The 18,827-nt window shown below is 55.1% G+C and overlaps 2 protein-coding genes across 2 annotated transcripts; both read right to left on the minus strand.

The window, feature by feature from the left end:
* Positions 1-541: 541 nt before the first annotated feature.
* Positions 542-4,105, minus strand: LOC138716775 (acrosin-like). Its single transcript, XM_069849954.1, has 5 exons — positions 4,035-4,105; positions 2,268-2,459; positions 1,752-2,017; positions 1,283-1,428; positions 542-895 (listed from the first exon to the last, which is right to left on the minus strand). The coding sequence occupies exons 1-5, from the start codon at positions 4,103-4,105 to the stop codon at positions 542-544; spliced, it is 1,029 nt and encodes a 342-aa protein (XP_069706055.1).
* A 7,767-nt stretch (positions 4,106-11,872) lies between these two features.
* On the minus strand, positions 11,873-15,436 carry LOC138716777 (acrosin-like). Its single transcript, XM_069849956.1, has 5 exons — positions 15,366-15,436; positions 13,599-13,790; positions 13,083-13,348; positions 12,614-12,759; positions 11,873-12,226 (listed from the first exon to the last, which is right to left on the minus strand). Exons 1-5 carry the CDS (start codon positions 15,434-15,436, stop codon positions 11,873-11,875), a joined length of 1,029 nt encoding a protein of 342 aa, XP_069706057.1.
* Positions 15,437-18,827: the final 3,391 nt, after the last annotated feature.

The following is an 18,827-nucleotide window of genomic DNA, read 5'->3' on the forward strand; positions in this document are numbered from 1 at the left end:
AGGGGACCTCAAAGCCCAGCCAGTTCCAACCCTCCTGCCGTGGGCAGGGACACCTCCCACTGAGTCAGAGTGCTCAAAGCTCCATCCAACCTGGCCTTCATTGGGGTCATTGAGGTCCCTTCCAACCCAAACCATCCTGTGATTCTCTGAAGACCTCCAGCCCCTGGAACCACCATTCCCTTCTTCTCTCCCTCTTGTCCAACCAGGCACGGGGTCACCCTTTGGAGTAAGTCTTCCCCTTCGTGCCCTTCTCACCTTGTGCAGCGACCACGATGGAGACCTTGCCTCGCCCAGGAGACAGAATGAGGCTGAAGCAGAGTTTGCTGTGAAAACTATTTATTCCTACCCAGAGAACAGACTAGAAACAACATCCTAACAAAACACAACCAGTCATCGTAGGCTTGGATGGGGAGCTTGAGGTGGGAGGGTAGGACCAAGCAGGTCTGGGACCTCAAGGCTGCCTGTGGAGCAGCAGCCAGCGGCCCAGCACAACGTGGTGGTGGCATCATTCAGCCTGCCCTGCGTCCTCTTCCCCCTGTTCTCAGGTCCTTCCACCGGTCAGGACCTGCAGGAGCTCCTTCACCTTAGTGAATAAGTCCACCAGCTTGTTGATTGGAATCGGGCAGGCGCTGAAAGCGCTCGGCTCCGTCGCTGGGGTTATCTCCACAGGGTTTGTTGTGGTCGGAAAGTGGCTCCAAGTGCGTTCAGATGCAGGTGCCACTGGAGCCGAGTAGCGCGTCATCACCCCCAGGATCCAGTCACGGAAATGCTGCGTGGCGGTGTAGACCCCGGGACGATGGGCTCGGGCACAGCCTGTCCCAAAGCTGGTCACCCCCACCAGCCAGAAGTGGTCAGTAGAGGGATCTTGGCAGACCAGAGGACCCCCGCTGTCCCCCTGCGGAGAAGAAAAGAGGATTCAGAGGGTGCTGGGGGCTCCGTAAGCCCCAGGGATCTGCTCCTGCTCTCTGCCAGCAGTTGCCAGAGCTGTGTTCCCTGCCCAGAAAGGTTCTCCTAGAGTGCTGGAGCCAACGGAACGTGGTTGGGGAGGTGTTTGTGGGACTCTCAGGCAGGTTCTCTCCTGGCTGTGGGGCAGAGGGATGTTCCAGGGTTGGTCCCTGCATGCTGAGAACATGGGATGAGCTTTTTTTGCAGAGTCACCGTGCTGTGGGACAACTGGACGCTGAGCATGGAGCAGCAGCTGGAGATGAGGAGGAGACCCCCGGAGCGATGGGGACCCCGCGGTGGGAGGGGGACTTGCTAGGGACTGGGATCACCCTCCTACCTGGCAGGTGTCGATGCCGCCCTGCGCGTAGCCCGCACACAGGTTGTGGGGGTGGACGGCGCCCCTGTACCACCCGCTGCTGTTACAGACTTGGGTGTCGATGAGGTGGACGCGGGCCTCCTGCAGCACCGGCAGTGCTCCAGAAGCTGTGGGGACAAGACAGGAATGAATCCCCAGCACATGCCACCAGTTCTCCTCCTCTCTTCCCCAGGGCTTGGCTTTGCATCGGCAGCGGCATCGCTGTGGTGTTCCCCTTCCACCCTGCTCTGGTTGGCACCTCATTCCCACCTCCCCGGACGCAGATCATAGAATCACCAGGTTGGAAAAGACCCATCGGATCATCGAGTCCAACCATTCCCATCAATCACTAACCCATGTCCCTCAGCACCTCGTCCACCCGTCCCTTAAACTCCTCCAGGGGAGGGAACTCCACCACCTCCCAGGATACAAATACGTCATGGGAACTCACATCTGGCCGTGGTGACCCCCCAGCCGCTGACGTAGCAGCTCCTCAGCTGCCAGAGCTGCAGGGAGAAGTCGGGGACGCAGGCGAGCTGCACGTAGAGGCCGCAGTGGAAGGGCTCGTAGAGCTCCATCAGGGCGATGTCGTTCCTCTGAGTGATGTTGTAATAGTCTTCGTGGATGATGATCCGCCTGACATAGCGCACTTGTTCCTCGGGACCCGGGCGAGTCAACGAGGTGGTTCCGGCCACCACGCGCCACGCTGGGACGTGCCTGGAAGGTGGATGGAGAGAGAAGTGAGAGGGAGAGGAGCCACGCGCTGCAGCTTCCCTGCCTCCTGCTTCCCAAGTGGGAGAGGAGAGCATCTAGGGAGGGTGCGACTGCCCCAACGTGACCGAAGGAGAAGAACCATGGAGATGGAGGCATCGGCGATGCAGTGACACAAGCCCAGCCTTTTTCTGGATGCAGAAAAAGGGCGTCTGCCAGGGTTTGAGGGATCTCCCTGTCCCCTGCTCCTCCTTACTGGGTATTGACGAAGCAGTGGGCGGCTGTCAGCACCCACTGGGGGTGGATGATGGTCCCTCCGCACACGGGGGCCAAGTGCGTCTTGAACACCTGCTGGACGCTCACAATCCATGGCCAGGAACCCAGCTGTGCATTTTTGCCTCCAACCACTCGCCCGGTGCCGTAAGCCAAGGGACGGAGTCCACAGGTCCTGTGGAAACCAGAAACTCGTTACTGTCCTGCTTGAGACTTGGAGCTGAAGGGCAGGCACCTTCCCTCCCCATCCGGCATCGCTGTGTGGAGCACGGAGCCAAGGAACCCTGTGGGGCACCCAGGTGTCCACCTCTGTCTCTGCTTTAGCTCTTAGGGAGCCCTTAGCAGCCTGGGAAATGGAGAAGAATAGCAGGAACCACATGGGGTTGGAGAAAGAACCACATGGGAATGGAGAAGGAACGATATGGGACTGGAGAAGGAACCACATGGAGCTGGAGAAGGAACCATATGGGATTGGAGAAGGAACTACATGGAGTTGGAGAAAGAACAAGATGGAGCTGGAGAGGGAACCACATGGAGGTGGAGAAGGAACAACATGGGGTTGGAGAAGGAACCACATGGGGTTGGTGAAGCTGTTGGGAAGCGAGCATCCTCCAGTGAAGTCCAGCAGTGTTGCCCAAGCTCCCTCCCAGCCTGTTCCACTCACTCGCAGGTGTCCCAGGAGCCCTGTGCTGGCCAGAACAAGGCCAGGAAGATGAGGACTAAGAGAACCTTCATGGTTCTAGCGACACGAGGGAGATGAAGATCTGAGAGCTGGTGTCCAGCAGAGCACCAGCCTACACACTGCCCGTAGCGCCCACGCTGCCCGCAGAGCCCGTGGCCCCAAGCTGATGTCACAGAGTGGCTGCTTCTGGGGGCTGGGTCTGGGGAACTCGGGACTAGGGGGGGACATGGGGTGTTCCAAGTGGGAGGGGAGGCAGGAGGTGGGGTTGGACACCCCAAAATCCCCTACAAAACGCTCTGCTGGGGTGGTGTGTGTGGTTCCGAGCTCTGCCTGCCCAGAGCCAGCAGGGAAACCCCAAGGGTGGCAGCACAGGCTCTCTGGGAAGGGCACAGAATCGTTGAGGTTGGGAAAGAACTCGAAGATCATCCAGTTCAACCATCCACACAACACCAGCTCTGCCTACTAAGCCACGTCCCTATGTGTCCCCACCGCACCCTCTGCCAGGGCTTCATCGCTCTTTCAGTAAAGAATTTTTTCCTAGTATCCATCTAAGGCTCCTCTGGCACAACCTGAGTCCCTTCCCTCTTGTTCTGTTGCTTGTCCCTGGGGAGAACACAACAACTCGCCTCAGCACAACCTCCTTTCTGGGAGCTGCAGAGAGCGATGAGGTCTCCTCTTAAGCCTCCTCTTCTCCAGACTAAACAGCCCCAGGTCCCTCAGCCGCTCCCAGAACCCCTGTTCTCCAGCCCCTTCCCCAGCTCCGTTCCCTTCTCTGGACAAACTCCAGCCCCTCAAGGTCTTTCTTAGAGCGAGGAGCCCAAACCTGAACCCAGGATTTGAGGTGCAGCCTCCCCAGCGCTGAGCCAAGAGGACAATCCCTTCCCTGCTCCCCCTGGCCACACCACGGCTGGTCCAAGCCAGGAGGCTATTGGCCTTTTTGGCCACCTGGGCCCCTGCTGGTTCCTGTTCTGCTGCTGCTGACCAGCACCCCAGGTCCTTTTCCTCCGCTTTTCCCCACGCCCGGAGCGTTCCCTGGGGTTGTTGTGCCCAACACCCTGTGCCACTCACTCGCAGGTCTCCCACGATGCCTGCGCCGGCTGGCACAGGGCCAGCAGGAGGAAGGCGAGGAGCATCTTCATGGTGCCAGTGACACGAGGGAGATGAAGATCCGAGAGCTGGTGTCCAGCAGAGCACCAGTCGACACGCTGCCCGTAGCGCCCACGCCGCCCGCAGAGCCCGTGGCCCCAAGCTGATGTCACAGAGCGGCTGCTTCTGAGGGCTGGGTCTGGGGAACTCGGGGCTGGGGGGGGACATGGGGTGTTCCAAGTGGGAGGGGAGGCAGGAGGTGGGGTTGGACACCCCAAAATCCCCTACAAAATGCTCTGAGGGGTGGTGTGTGTGAGCAGCCTGGGATCAGGCACCAGCAGCTGGCTCTGAGCTCTCCTGCTGCATCCAAAGAGCGTGGCCAGCAGGGAGGGAGGGGATTCTGCCCCTCTATTTCTCTCTGGTGAGGCCTCATCTGGAGGGTTGGGTCCACTTCTGGAATCCTGACCAGAAGAAGCAGATGGAGCTATTGGAACGAGTCCAGAGGAGGCTCCAAGGATGATGCGAGGGCTGGAGAACCTCTTGTACGACGACAGGCTGAGAGAGTTGGGCTTGTTCAGCCTGGAGAAGAGACGGCTCCAAGGAGACCTTAGAGAGACCTTCCAGTACCTGCAGGGGCTCCAAGAAAGCTGGGGAGGGACTGTTCACAAAGGCTTTTGTGGATAGGACGAGGGGCAGTGGGGATAAACTGGAGAGGGGCAGAGTTAGACTGGACAGGAGGAGGAATTTCTTCATGATGAGGGTGGGGAGGCCCTGGAACAGGTTTCCCAGGGAAGGTGTCGCTGCCCCATCCCTGGAGGTCTTCAAGGCCAGGTTGGATGGGGCTCTGAGCCCCAGATCCAGTGGCAGGTGTTCCTGCCCATTTCAGGAAGTTGGAACAGCATGATCTTTAAGGTCTCTTCCAACCCAAACTATTCTGTAGGGAATGGCTGGGTTTGCAGTCCACCACGCAACAGCCTCAGCAGGGGCCGTGCTGGATAGGGGATCCCGGAATGGTGCAGGCTGGGAAAGCCTTTCAGTTCATACCATGGAATCACAGAATGGTTTGGGATGAAGGGACCTTAAAGATCATCCAGTTCCAACCCCTCTGCCATGGGCAGGGACTCCTCCCACTGGATCAGGCTGCTCTGTTGCTCAAAGCTGGATCTGGTTGCTCAAACAGCCTTGAGGGGGGAAATTGCAAACTCTAAACTAGATAAAAAGAGACCTTTGAAGGTTACAAAATGCATCGGAGAGTGCTTCTATCCAACAGTGACTGGGAGGTTGCTCTAAGGTCTCCCCGGAGCCTTCTCTTCTCCAGGCTGAACCACCCCAACTCTCTCAGCCTGTCCTCATACGGGAGGTTCTCCAGCCCTCGCATCATCCTTGGAGCCTCCTCTGGGCCCATTCCAACAGCTCCATCTCCTTCTCCTGCTGAGGATTCCAGCCCTGGCCCCAACCCTCCAGCTGAGGTCTCCCAGAGAAGAGCAGAGGGGACAATCCCCTCCCTCCCTGCTGGCCACGTTCTCTGGATGCAGCCCAGGAGGATTCTGGGCTGTGAGCGCACATTGTGGCTCCTGTGGAGCTTCTCGTCCCCCATCACCCCAAGTCCTTCTCCTCACGGCTACTCCCAATCTCCTCATTCCCCAGTCTGGATTGAAAATGCAGATTGCCCCGTGTTGGAACATTTTACACAGAACAAGGCCTGGATGCTGTGAGATTGTTTAATACTGAACAACTCTAACAAGGCCTTGAAACAGAGAGCCGAAAGATAAACAGGGGCCAGCTGGGAGGAATGTAGTGGCTACTTCTGTGGGAACCAGCACCGGCTGAAAGAAAAACAATTGAAGAGAACTGTCAACGTATTTAAGTTCAGTATAACTTGGTTTCTTAGCATGTGCAGTAGTTTAGCCAATAATAGATTAGTAACAGCCTTATGGACAGCTACCTTTAACCAATAATACACTGTAGATACCCTGGTGGGCACCCAGTTGCGTAACCGAAAAGGGTTTATAAAGAAACAGCTAAGCTCAATAAAGTGAACACTCGCTGATCACATTGATCTCTGCGTTTTGGTTCCATGCTCCTGTCAACGAGTGGCGCCCGAACAGGGACCCTCAGATTGCTTGCCGAAGTTGCTCTGAACGACTGAAGACGCGGTAGAGGGTGGAAGGACCGGCCGAAAACTTTCCGGCACTGACCCGGTGCTGAAGATTTTTCCAGCACTGCTGAAGATTTTCCGGCACTGCTGATGATTTTCCGGCATTGCTGATGGCTTTCCGGCATTTCTGAAGATTGGAGTAAGACGCGCGTCCAAATAAAGAAGACTCCGGAGTCAAAGATCCACTACAGGCAAGTAGCGGCGGTCGCGGGAGGAATGGGTTCCACTCTTTTTAAAGATAATGAAGAGGCAGTGGTGAAAATCCTCCAACCTATCCTCTCCAAGAGGGTCCGATAGACACCGACAAGGAGCCCGATCCCCCCCCTCACTGTCCCTCAGACCAACGGGCACAAGCCAGGGGGGAGGCACAGTAGCAGGGAGAAGTTGAAAGATTGCAAGCTTTGATCTGTGTGCGGCACGGCAGTCAGCACTGGGAACTAATTAGTGATGAAGCGATAAAGGAGATTCCAAAAACTGTAAAAAGAGAACCAAGCCGCCCGGGCAAGGGCCGCTCCCCCACCCCCCCCACCCCTCCAGCTCCCGCAGAGCGGGCCTCTGCCCTGGGCTGAGGGGGGAGCCGCTCACCACCACTGCCGCCGCGAAACCCAGACAGTTTCAGCGTTACAGAAGGGTCTGTTAATAGATACAAGAAGAAATGGCTCAATTAAACAACGTTGGTACCAGTTCAAGAATCAAGACAGTTATAAACACTTATAAAGATACTGGATGTTGGAAAGTTGAAACAGGCATGACCTTTCTGTGGTGTTTATAGATACATCAAAGGGTGTGCTCGACAAGCAGGTAGACAACTGAGCAGTTACAGAAGCCTTAATTTTGCAATCTGTGACAAAAAATCCTAATGATGAATGTAGAAAGATGTGGTGCAGTCTGCAAACTCCTACAACAAGAGCTGGGATCACTTACCTATCAAGCACAGCTGGTAGCTGCTGCCCTGACTGTAATCTGGGACAGAAATACGTTTTGTTAGAGACACGGCAAGGAGAGACATTTTAAAAGAGACTGCCACACGCACCGCCAGGAGAGAGGGCCTAAAATCTGCCCTCGGTGTGGAAAGCACAAACATTTTACCAGTTGGTGTAAGTCAAAATGGGATAAGAACGGGACAGTATTGTCAGAAAACCAGGAGCAAAGCATGGTTCAGAGGCACGTACCAACACAGACGCCTCCGCAGCGAGCAGCAGCTCTCACCTCAGAGCAAGCAGCAGCTCTCACCTCAGAGCAAGAACCAGAGGCAGCACCGAGATAGACGTGATCAGCACCATCGCAGTAGTGCTGCAATCGTCTGCACATCACACAATAGCATGGAACGTAAAAGGACCATTGGAGGGTGGCTTTACTAACTCGTAAACCTCCAATGGCATGAGGTTTAACAAGGCCAAATGCCGGGTCCTGCACTTGGGGCACAACAACCCTATGCAGTGCTACAGACTAGGAGAAGTCTGGCTAGAAAGCTGCCTGGAGGAGAGGGACCTGGGGGTGTTGGTTGACATGTATTTGCATGCTGTTACTAACCAATGAAATTGTAATACGATGATGTAGTCGAGTATAAGGAAAGTATATAACCTAACTTCTTTTGAATAAAGTTGACCTTGCTTTATCATTTTGATTTGACCGCTTGGTTCCTCCCGTCCCGGCAGGAAAAAAGGTGGGGGGTGAGAATCAGGAGAGACACTGCTAAATACATTGATGAATGTGCAATATGTAATGAATTTTTTGCAATTAGCAGGAGATGATCAAATTGTGCTAAAGTTGAAGCATGTACAAACCATGTCGTCAAAATCAGAGCAAATATAAGACAATGTGAAAGTGCTATTGAAAAACAGTTATTATGGGCAATGGGCAGGTCTGTATAAGCTACTAACGTGGGGACGAGGTTGTGTTTGTGTTTTAAGAGATGCAGGACCAGTTTGGGCACCTGCGAGGTGGATCAAGCCCACGTTGCTGTATGACAACTGTTAAGCCCCAGCCACGAAAACAGTCAACAAGAATGAGGAGGATGTTAACATTATGGATGCTCTTAATCCTATGGGTGGTAGTTAAAGGATGTCCCTGGCTGATCAGTTCTTGAAAGAATGGGTGGATAACAGGATGGGTATGAGAACTGTTGGTCAAAGGAGGAATTTTATTTTTAATGGTGTTAATTGCTTTGACAATTATCCTGTGTGTTACAGTGTCTACAACGTCAAGTCGATAATATGTTTCACCTGAACGCTTTAGTCATCAAAAAACAAAAAGGGGGAATTGTTGGAACATTTTACACAGAACAAGGCCTGGATGCTGTGAGATTGTTTAATACTGAACAACTCTAACACGGCCTTGAAACAGAGAGCCGAAAGATAAACAGGGGCCAGCTGGGAGGAATGTAGTGGCTACTTCTGTGGGAACAAGCACCGGCTGAAAGAAAAACAATTGAAGAGAACTGTCAACGTATTTAAGTTCAGTATAACTTGGTTTCTTAGCATGTGCAGTAGTTTAGCCAATAATAGATTAGTAATAGCCTTATGGACAGCTACCTTTAACCAATAATACACTGTAGATACCCTGGTGGGCACCCAGTTGTGTAACCGAAAAGGGTTTATAAAGAAACAGCTAAGCTCAATAAAGTGAACACTCGCTGATCACATTGATCTCTGCATTTTGGTTCCATGCTCCCGTCAACAGCCCCAACTCAGGTGTAGGATGTTGCCCTTGGCCTTGTTGAAGCTCATGAACCCCCCTCTCTCTCTCTCCCCACCTCTGCCCTCACCTCACTCCCTCTGCTACCCTCTTTCTCACTCTCTTGCCCCCTAGCTTCATGTCTCCCCTCTCTCGCTTCATTCCCCGACCCCCCCATCTGCCTTCATCCCACCCCACTTTCCCACGACCCCTGTGCTGCTTTCACCCCCCTTTGTGCCCACGGCTGCCCTCCTGGCTGCCTTCATCCCCACCGTCTCCCTTCACCATCCCCTCTCTCTGCCCTCGTCCCCCTGACACCGAAAATACTGACGAATAAACCCTCTAGGACTTGGTTTGGGTTTTTTTTTATCAGGGCAGGCGATCCCCATCAGTCGTGTTCAGTGAGAGAAATGCTGGTTACAGAATATATTTCCCATGTACATGCCTACATATCAATTTTCCTCGAAATCTTGTGCATACTCTATTACTTTCCAAGGATTCGTTTCAATGTTGTTCTGAATTTCACAACAGCGCAATCTCTTGTTAATTCGGAGCTGACTCCATCTCTCTGTCTCTGCTTGAGATAGGGGAAAATCTGCAAATAGAGCTGATTAGAGGAAAAAACACGTCTGTTCAGCACGGAACATGCTTCACTCAAGACAGAACAGTGCCTGGAAAAACACTATTTGAAAAACCATGTTATAAAACACCAAAATCATTATCCATCCTCTCACATCCTTCCCTTTTCTCTTGCTTTGTCTCATCCCTTTGCCTCATCACCCCTTTCTTTCTCTTTTGTCCCAACCCACTAGGGCTTCGAGCACTTCCTTGGGGTGCCCTACTCCCACGACCAGGTGAGGAGCTGGGGGGCATCCAGCAGGAATGGGGAGAGAGCTCGAAGGGATGAGGGAAAGGCTGGGGATGGATCTTCCTGGACTTCAGGAAAGCCTTGGACACAGTTTCTCCCAGCGTTCTGCTTCAGAAATTGTCCCCTCTGGCCTGAACAGGAGAACGAGCTCCTGGGTGGAAAACTGGTTGGCTGGAGGGCCCGGAGAGTGGTGGGAGATGGAGTTAACTCCAGCTGGAGGCCAGTGACAAGTGGTGTCCCCAGGGCTCAGTGCTGGGTCCAGCCCTGGTCAATGTCTTATCAATGACCTGGATGAGGGCATCAAGTGCATCCTTAGCAAGTTTGGAGATGACACTGAGCTGGGTGGAATCTGGATCTGCTGGAGGGTCGGGAGGCTCCAAAGGGATCTGAACAGGCTGGATCCATGGGCTGAGACCAACGGGATGAGGGTTAACGAGGCCAAAGGGCGGGTCCTGCCCTTGGGACACAACAACCCTGGGCAGCTCCAGCCTAGGAGAAGGCTGGCTGGAAAGTGCCTGGAGGAGAAAGACCTGGGGGGGTTGGTTGAACAGGAGGCAGCAGGGGCACAGGGGGCCAAGAAGGCCAAGGGCATCTTGGCTTGGAGCAGAGCCGGCGTGGCCAGCAGGGCAAGGGAGGTTCTTGTCCCTCTGGCCTCAGCCCTGGGGAGACCGCTCCTCGAATCCTGGGGTCAGTGCTGGGCCCCTCCCCACCAGAAGGATGTTGAGGCTCTGGAGCGAGTGCAGAGAAGAGCAACGGAGCTGGGGAAGGGGCTGGAGAAGAAGCCTGAGGGCCCTGGGGGTGTTGAGCCTGGAGAAGAGGAGGCTGAGGGGAGACCTCATTGCTCTCTACAAGAGGGTGCTGGACAACGTCAAAGCTCATACAAGGTGTGGGAGCTTCCTGCTGCCATCCTGGCTTGGGTGGAGAGACACAAGGACACAGCTGATTGTGCAGCCACGTCCCCAGGAGGAGAGGGCAGGCTCTGTCTGGAAGCAGCTGAGATGCTCTCAGGGCCCCAGAGGTGTCACAAGGCTTCACCAGCACGAGAACTGGACCCCAGACCAACAGGAATTAGAGCTGCTTTGGTTTTGGAGAGTGAACCTGAAGGTGATTCCCAGATCTGCTTAGAGCAGCCAAGCTCTGTGGAGAAGACAAGCCGTCTCCTGCAGATCCTCCTCTATTCCAGCACCAGATCTGGTCGGATGGATTGCTGTATTTCCCTGTGCAAGGACAGTCAGAAGGGTCCTGCAGCCACAGAAGAACCAAGCTGTGATTTTCGTCAGGGTACAACAGCAGAAGTTTATTCCTACTCCATGAAGAAGAGCCCTGCGAAGGGCTGGAGGTATGGGAGGAGTAGAGGGATGGAGGGATGGAAACTGTTGCTACAGGGCAGTTTTTCTACCTTTCAGTTACGCGTGTTCTTCCCCAAACTGTGTCAGATAAGCAGGATACTGTAAATAACCATAGCACTTGTCAGATCTGGAAGCTCAAGCCTGCACACCTCTTAACAAATAATTCACTCCTTCACTCATTAAACTGGAATCCTGTAAATCGCAGAGTCATGGAATGGTTTGGGTTGGAGGGGACCTCAAAGCCCAGCCAGTTCCAACCCTCCTGCCGTGGGCAGGGACACCTCCCACTGAGTCAGAGTGCTCAAAGCTCCATCCAACCTGGCCTTCATTGGGGTCATTGAGGTCCCTTCCAACCCAAACCATCCTGTGATTCTCTGAAGACCTCCAGCCCCTGGAACCACCATTCCCTTCTTCTCTCCCTCTTGTCCAACCAGGCACGGGGTCACCCTTTGGAGTGAGTCTTCCCCTTCGTGCCCTTCTCACCTTGTGCAGCGACCACGATGGAGACCTTGCCTCGCCCAGGAGACAGAATGAGGCTGAAGCAGAGTTTGCTGTGAAAACTATTTATTCCTACCCAGAGAACAGACTAGAAACAACATCCTAACAAAACACAACCAGTCATCGTAGGCTTGGATGGGGAGCTTGAGGTGGGAGGGTAGGACCAAGCAGGTCTGGGACCTCAAGGCTGCCTGTGGAGCAGCAGCCAGCGGCCCAGCACAACGTGGTGGTGGCATCATTCAGCCTGCCCTGCGTCCTCTTCCCCCTGTTCTCAGGTCCTTCCACCGGTCAGGACCTGCAGGAGCTCCTTCACCTTAGTGAATAAGTCCACCAGCTTGTTGATTGGAATCGGGCAGGCGCTGAAAGCGCTCGGCTCCGTCGCTGGGGTTATCTCCACAGGGTTTGTTGTGGTCGGAAAGTGGCTCCAAGTGCGTTCCGATGCAGGTGCCACTGGAGCCGAGTAGCGCGTCATCACCCCCAGGATCCAGTCACGGAAATGCTGCGTGGCGGTGTAGACCCCGGGACGATGGGCTCGGGCACAGCCTGTCCCAAAGCTGGTCACCCCCACCAGCCAGAAGTGGTCAGTAGAGGGATCTTGGCAGACCAGAGGACCCCCGCTGTCCCCCTGCGGAGAAGAAAAGAGGATTCAGAGGGTGCTGGGGGCTCCGTAAGCCCCAGGGATCTGCTCCTGCTCTCTGCCAGCAGTTGCCAGAGCTGTGTTCCCTGCCCAGAAAGGTTCTCCTAGAGTGCTGGAGCCAACGGAACGTGGTTGGGGAGGTGTTTGTGGGACTCTCAGGCAGGTTCTCTCCTGGCTGTGGGGCAGAGGGATGTTCCAGGGTTGGTCCCTGCATGCTGAGAACATGGGATGAGCTTTTTTTGCAGAGTCACCGTGCTGTGGGACAACTGGACGCTGAGCATGGAGCAGCAGCTGGAGATGAGGAGGAGACCCCCGGAGCGATGGGGACCCCGTGGTGGGAGGGGGACTTGCTAGGGACTGGGATCACCCTCCTACCTGGCAGGTGTCGATGCCGCCCTGCGCGTAGCCCGCACACAGGTTGTGGGGGTGGACGGCGCCCCTGTACCACCCGCTGCTGTTACAGACTTGGGTGTCGATGAGGTGGACGCGGGCCTCCTGCAGCACCGGCAGTGCTCCAGAAGCTGTGGGGACAAGACAGGAATGAATCCCCAGCACATGCCACCAGTTCTCCTCCTCTCTTCCCCAGGGCTTGGCTTTGCATCGGCAGCGGCATCGCTGTGGTGTTCCCCTTCCACCCTGCTCTGGTTGGCACCTCATTCCCACCTCCCCGGACGCAGATCATAGAATCACCAGGTTGGAAAAGACCCATCGGATCATCGAGTCCAACCATTCCCATCAATCACTAACCCATGTCCCTCAGCACCTCGTCCACCCGTCCCTTAAACTCCTCCAGGGGAGGGAACTCCACCACCTCCCAGGATACAAATACGTCATGGGAACTCACATCTGGCCGTGGTGACCCCCCAGCCGCTGACGTAGCAGCTCCTCAGCTGCCAGAGCTGCAGGGAGAAGTCGGGGACGCAGGCGAGCTGCACGTAGAGGCCGCAGTGGAAGGGCTCGTAGAGCTCCATCAGGGCGATGTCGTTCCTCTGAGTGATGTTGTAATAGTCTTCGTGGATGATGATCCGCCTGACATAGCGCACTTGTTCCTCGGGACCCGGGCGAGTCAACGAGGTGGTTCCGGCCACCACGCGCCACGCTGGGACGTGCCTGGAAGGTGGATGGAGAGAGAAGTGAGAGGGAGAGGAGCCACGCGCTGCAGCTTCCCTGCCTCCTGCTTCCCAAGTGGGAGAGGAGAGCATCTAGGGAGGGTGCGACTGCCCCAACGCGCCCGAAGGAGAAGAACCATGGAGATGGAGGCATCGGCGATGCAGTGACACAAGCCCAGCCTTTTTCTGGATGCAGAAAAAGGGCGTCTGCCAGGGTTTGAGGGATCTCCCTGTCCCCTGCTCCTCCTTACTGGGTATTGACGAAGCAGTGGGCGGCTGTCAGCACCCACTGGGGGTGGATGATGGTCCCTCCGCACACGGGGGCCAAGTGCGTCTTGAACACCTGCTGGACGCTCACAATCCATGGCCAGGAACCCAGCTGTGCATTTTTGCCTCCAACCACTCGCCCGGTGCCGTAAGCCAAGGGACGGAGTCCACAGGTCCTGTGGAAACCAGAAACTCGTTACTGTCCTGCTTGAGACTTGGAGCTGAAGGGCAGGCACCTTCCCTCCCCATCCGGCATCGCTGTGTGGAGCACGGAGCCAAGGAACCCTGTGGGGCACCCAGGTGTCCACCTCTGTCTCTGCTTTAGCTCTTAGGGAGCCCTTAGCAGCCTGGGAAATGGAGAAGAATAGCAGGAACCACATGGGGTTGGAGAAAGAACCACATGGGAATGGAGAAGGAACGATATGGGACTGGAGAAGGAACCACATGGAGCTGGAGAAGGAACCATATGGGATTGGAGAAGGAACTACATGGAGTTGGAGAAAGAACAAGATGGAGCTGGAGAGGGAACCACATGGAGGTGGAGAAGGAACAACATGGGGTTGGAGAAGGAACCACATGGGGTTGGTGAAGCTGTTGGGAAGCGAGCATCCTCCAGTGAAGTCCAGCAGTGTTGCCCAAGCTCCCTCCCAGCCTGTTCCACTCACTCGCAGGTGTCCCAGGAGCCCTGTGCTGGCCAGAACAAGGCCAGGAAGATGAGGACTAAGAGAACCTTCATGGTTCTAGCGACACGAGGGAGATGAAGATCTGAGAGCTGGTGTCCAGCAGAGCACCAGCCTACACACTGCCCGTAGCGCCCACGCTGCCCGCAGAGCCCGTGGCCCCAAGCTGATGTCACAGAGTGGCTGCTTCTGGGGGCTGGGTCTGGGGAACTCGGGACTAGGGGGGGACATGGGGTGTTCCAAGTGGGAGGGGAGGCAGGAGGTGGGGTTGGACACCCCAAAATCCCCTACAAAACGCTCTGCTGGGGTGGTGTGTGTGGTTCCGAGCTCTGCCTGCCCAGAGCCAGCAGGGAAACCCCAAGGGTGGCAGCACAGGCTCTCTGGGAAGGGCACAGAATCGTTGAGGTTGGGAAAGAACTCGAAGATCATCCAGTTCAACCATCCACACAACACCAGCTCTGCCTACTAAGCCACGTCCCTATGTGTCCCCACCGCACCCTCTGCCAGGGCTTCATCGCTCTTTCAGTAAAGAATTTTTTCCTAGTATCCATCTAAGGCTCCTCTGGCACAACCTGAGTCCCTTCCCTCTTGTTCTGTTGCTTGTCCCTGGGGAGAACACAACAACTCGCCTCAGCACAACCTCCTTTCTGGGAGCTGCAGAGAGCGATGAGGTCTCCTCTTAAGCCTCCTCTTCTCCAGACTAAACAGCCCCAGGTCCCTCAGCCGCTCCCAGAACCCCTGTTCTCCAGCCCCTTCCCCAGCTCCGTTCCCTTCTCTGGACAAACTCCAGCCCCTCAAGGTCTTTCTTAGAGCGAGGAGCCCAAACCTGAACCCAGGATTTGAGGTGCAGCCTCCCCAGCGCTGAGCCAAGAGGACAATCCCTTCCCTGCTCCCCCTGGCCACACCACGGCTGGTCCAAGCCAGGAGGCTATTGGCCTTTTTGGCCACCTGGGCCCCTGCTGGTTCCTGTTCTGCTGCTGCTGACCAGCACCCCAGGTCCTTTTCCTCCGCTTTTCCCCACGCCCGGAGCGTTCCCTGGGGTTGTTGTGCCCAACACCCTGTGCCACTCACTCGCAGGTCTCCCACGATGCCTGCGCCGGCTGGCACAGGGCCAGCAGGAGGAAGGCGAGGAGCATCTTCATGGTGCCAGTGACACGAGGGAGATGAAGATCCGAGAGCTGGTGTCCAGCAGAGCACCAGTCGACACGCTGCCCGTAGCGCCCACGCCGCCCGCAGAGCCCGTGGCCCCAAGCTGATGTCACAGAGCGGCTGCTTCTGAGGGCTGGGTCTGGGGAACTCGGGGCTGGGGGGGGACATGGGGTGTTCCAAGTGGGAGGGGAGGCAGGAGGTGGGGTTGGACACCCCAAAATCCCCTACAAAATGCTCTGAGGGGTGGTGTGTGTGAGCAGCCTGGGATCAGGCACCAGCAGCTGGCTCTGAGCTCTCCTGCTGCATCCAAAGAGCGTGGCCAGCAGGGAGGGAGGGGATTCTGCCCCTCTATTTCTCTCTGGTGAGGCCTCATCTGGAGGGTTGGGTCCACTTCTGGAATCCTGACCAGAAGAAGCAGATGGAGCTATTGGAACGAGTCCAGAGGAGGCTCCAAGGATGATGCGAGGGCTGGAGAACCTCTTGTACGACGACAGGCTGAGAGAGTTGGGCTTGTTCAGCCTGGAGAAGAGAAGGCTCCAAGGAGACCTTAGAGAGACCTTCCAGTACCTGCAGGGGCTCCAAGAAAGCTGGGGAGGGACTGTTCACAAAGGCTTTTGTGGATAGGACGAGGGGCAGTGGGGATAAACTGGAGAGGGGCAGAGTTAGACTGGACAGGAGGAGGAATTTCTTCATGATGAGGGTGGGGAGGCCCTGGAACAGGTTTCCCAGGGAAGGTGTCGCTGCCCCATCCCTGGAGGTCTTCAAGGCCAGGTTGGATGGGGCTCTGAGCCCCAGATCCAGTGGCAGGTGTTCCTGCCCATTTCAGGAAGTTGGAACAGCATGATCTTTAAGGTCTCTTCCAACCCAAACTATTCTGTAGGGAATGGCTGGGTTTGCAGTCCACCACGCAACAGCCTCAGCAGGGGCCGTGCTGGATAGGGGATCCCGGAATGGTGCAGGCTGGGAAAGCCTTTCAGTTCATACCATGGAATCACAGAATGGTTTGGGATGAAGGGACCTTAAAGATCATCCAGTTCCAACCCCTCTGCCATGGGCAGGGACTCCTCCCACTGGATCAGGCTGCTCTGTTGCTCAAAGCTGGATCTGGTTGCTCAAACAGCCTTGAGGGGGGAAATTGCAAACTCTAAACTAGATAAAAAGAGACCTTTGAAGGTTACAAAATGCATCGGAGAGTGCTTCTATCCAACAGTGACTGGGAGGTTGCTCTAAGGTCTCCCCGGAGCCTTCTCTTCTCCAGGCTGAACCACCCCAACTCTCTCAGCCTGTCCTCATACGGGAGGTTCTCCAGCCCTCGCATCATCCTTGGAGCCTCCTCTGGGCCCATTCCAACAGCTCCATCTCCTTCTCCTGCTGAGGATTCCAGCCCTGGCCCCAACCCTCCAGCTGAGGTCTCCCAGAGAAGAGCAGAGGGGACAATCCCCTCCCTCCCTGCTGGCCACATTCTCTGGATGCAGCCCAGGAGGATTCTGGGCTGTGAGCGCACATTGTGGCTCCTGTGGAGCTTCTCGTCCCCCATCACCCCAAGTCCTTCTCCTCACGGCTACTCCCAATCTCCTCATTCCCCAGTCTGGATTGAAAATGCAGATTGCCCCGTGTTGGAACATTTTACACAGAACAAGGCCTGGATGCTGTGACATTGTTTAATACTGAACAACTCTAACAAGGCCTTGAAACAGAGAGCCGAAAGATAAACAGGGGCCAGCTGGGAGGAATGTAGTGGCTACTTCTGTGGGAACCAGCACCGGCTGAAAGAAAAACAATTGAAGAGAACTGTCAACGTATTTAAGTTCAGTATAACTTGGTTTCTTAGCATGTGCAGTAGTTTAGCCAATAATAGATTAGTAACAGCCTTATGGACAGCTACCTTTAACCAATAATACACTGTAGATACCCTGGTGGGCACCCAGTTGCGTAACCGAAAAGGGTTTATAAAGAAACAGCTAAGCTCAATAAAGTGAACACTCGCTGATCACATTGATCTCTGCGTTTTGGTTCCATGCTCCTGTCAACGAGTGGCGCCCGAACAGGGACCCTCAGATTGCTTGCCGAAGTTGCTCTGAACGACTGAAGACGCGGTAGAGGGTGGAAGGACCGGCCGAAAACTTTCCGGCACTGACCCGGTGCTGAAGATTTTTCCGGCACTGCTGAAGATTTTCCGGCACTGCTGATGATTTTCCGGCATTGCTGATGGCTTTCCGGCATTTCTGAAGATTGGAGTAAGACGCGCGTCCAAATAAAGAAGACTCCGGAGTCAAAGATCCACTACAGGCAAGTAGCGGCGGTCGCGGGAGGAATGGGTTCCACTCTTTTTAAAGATAATGAAGAGGCAGTGGTGAAAATCCTCCAACCTATCCTCTCCAAGAGGGTCCGATAGACACCGACAAGGAGCCCGATCCCCCCCCTCACTGTCCCTCAGACCAACGGGCACAAGCCAGGGGGGAGGCACAGTAGCAGGGAGAAGTTGAAAGATTGCAAGCTTTGATCTGTGTGCGGCACGGCAGTCAGCACTGGGAACTAATTAGTGATGAAGCGATAAAGGAGATTCCAAAAACTGTAAAAAGAGAACCAAGCCGCCCGGGCAAGGGCCGCTCCCCCACCCCCCCCACCCCTCCAGCTCCCGCAGAGCGGGCCTCTGCCCTGGGCTGAGGGGGGAGCCGCTCACCACCACTGCCGCCGCGAAACCCAGACAGTTTCAGCGTTACAGAAGGGTCTGTTAATAGATACAAGAAGAAATGGCTCAATTAAACAACGTTGGTACCAGTTCAAGAATCAAGACAGTTATAAACACTTATAAAGATACTGGATGTTGGAAAGTTGAAACAGGCATGACCTTTCTGTGGTGTTTATAGATACATCAAAGGGTGTGCTCGACAAGCAGGTAGACAACTGAGCAGTTACAGAAGCCTTAATTTTGCAATCTGTGACAAAAAATCCTAATGATGAATGCAGAAAGATGTGGTGCAGTCTGCAAACTCCTACAACAAGAGCTGGGATCACTTACCTATCAAGCACAGCTGGTAGCTGCTGCCCTGACTGTAATCTGGGACAGAAATACGTTTTGTTAGAGACACGGCAAGGAGAGACATTTTAAAAGAGACTGCCACACGCACCGCCAGGAGAGAGGGCCTAAAATCTGCCCTCGGTGTGGAAAGCACAAACATTTTACCAGTTGGTGTAAGTCAAAATGGGATAAGAACGGGACAGTATTGTCAGAAAACCAGGAGCAAAGCATGGTTCAGAGGCACGTACCAACACAGACGCCTCCGCAGCGAGCAGCAGCTCTCACCTCAGAGCAAGCAGCAGCTCTCACCTCAGAGCAAGAACCAGAGGCAGCACCGAGATAGACGTGATCAGCACCATCGC

The sequence above is a fragment of the Phaenicophaeus curvirostris genome, chromosome 1, assembly GCF_032191515.1.
Source record: "Phaenicophaeus curvirostris isolate KB17595 chromosome 1, BPBGC_Pcur_1.0, whole genome shotgun sequence".
In the NCBI taxonomy this organism is placed as follows: domain Eukaryota; kingdom Metazoa; phylum Chordata; class Aves; order Cuculiformes; family Cuculidae; genus Phaenicophaeus; species Phaenicophaeus curvirostris.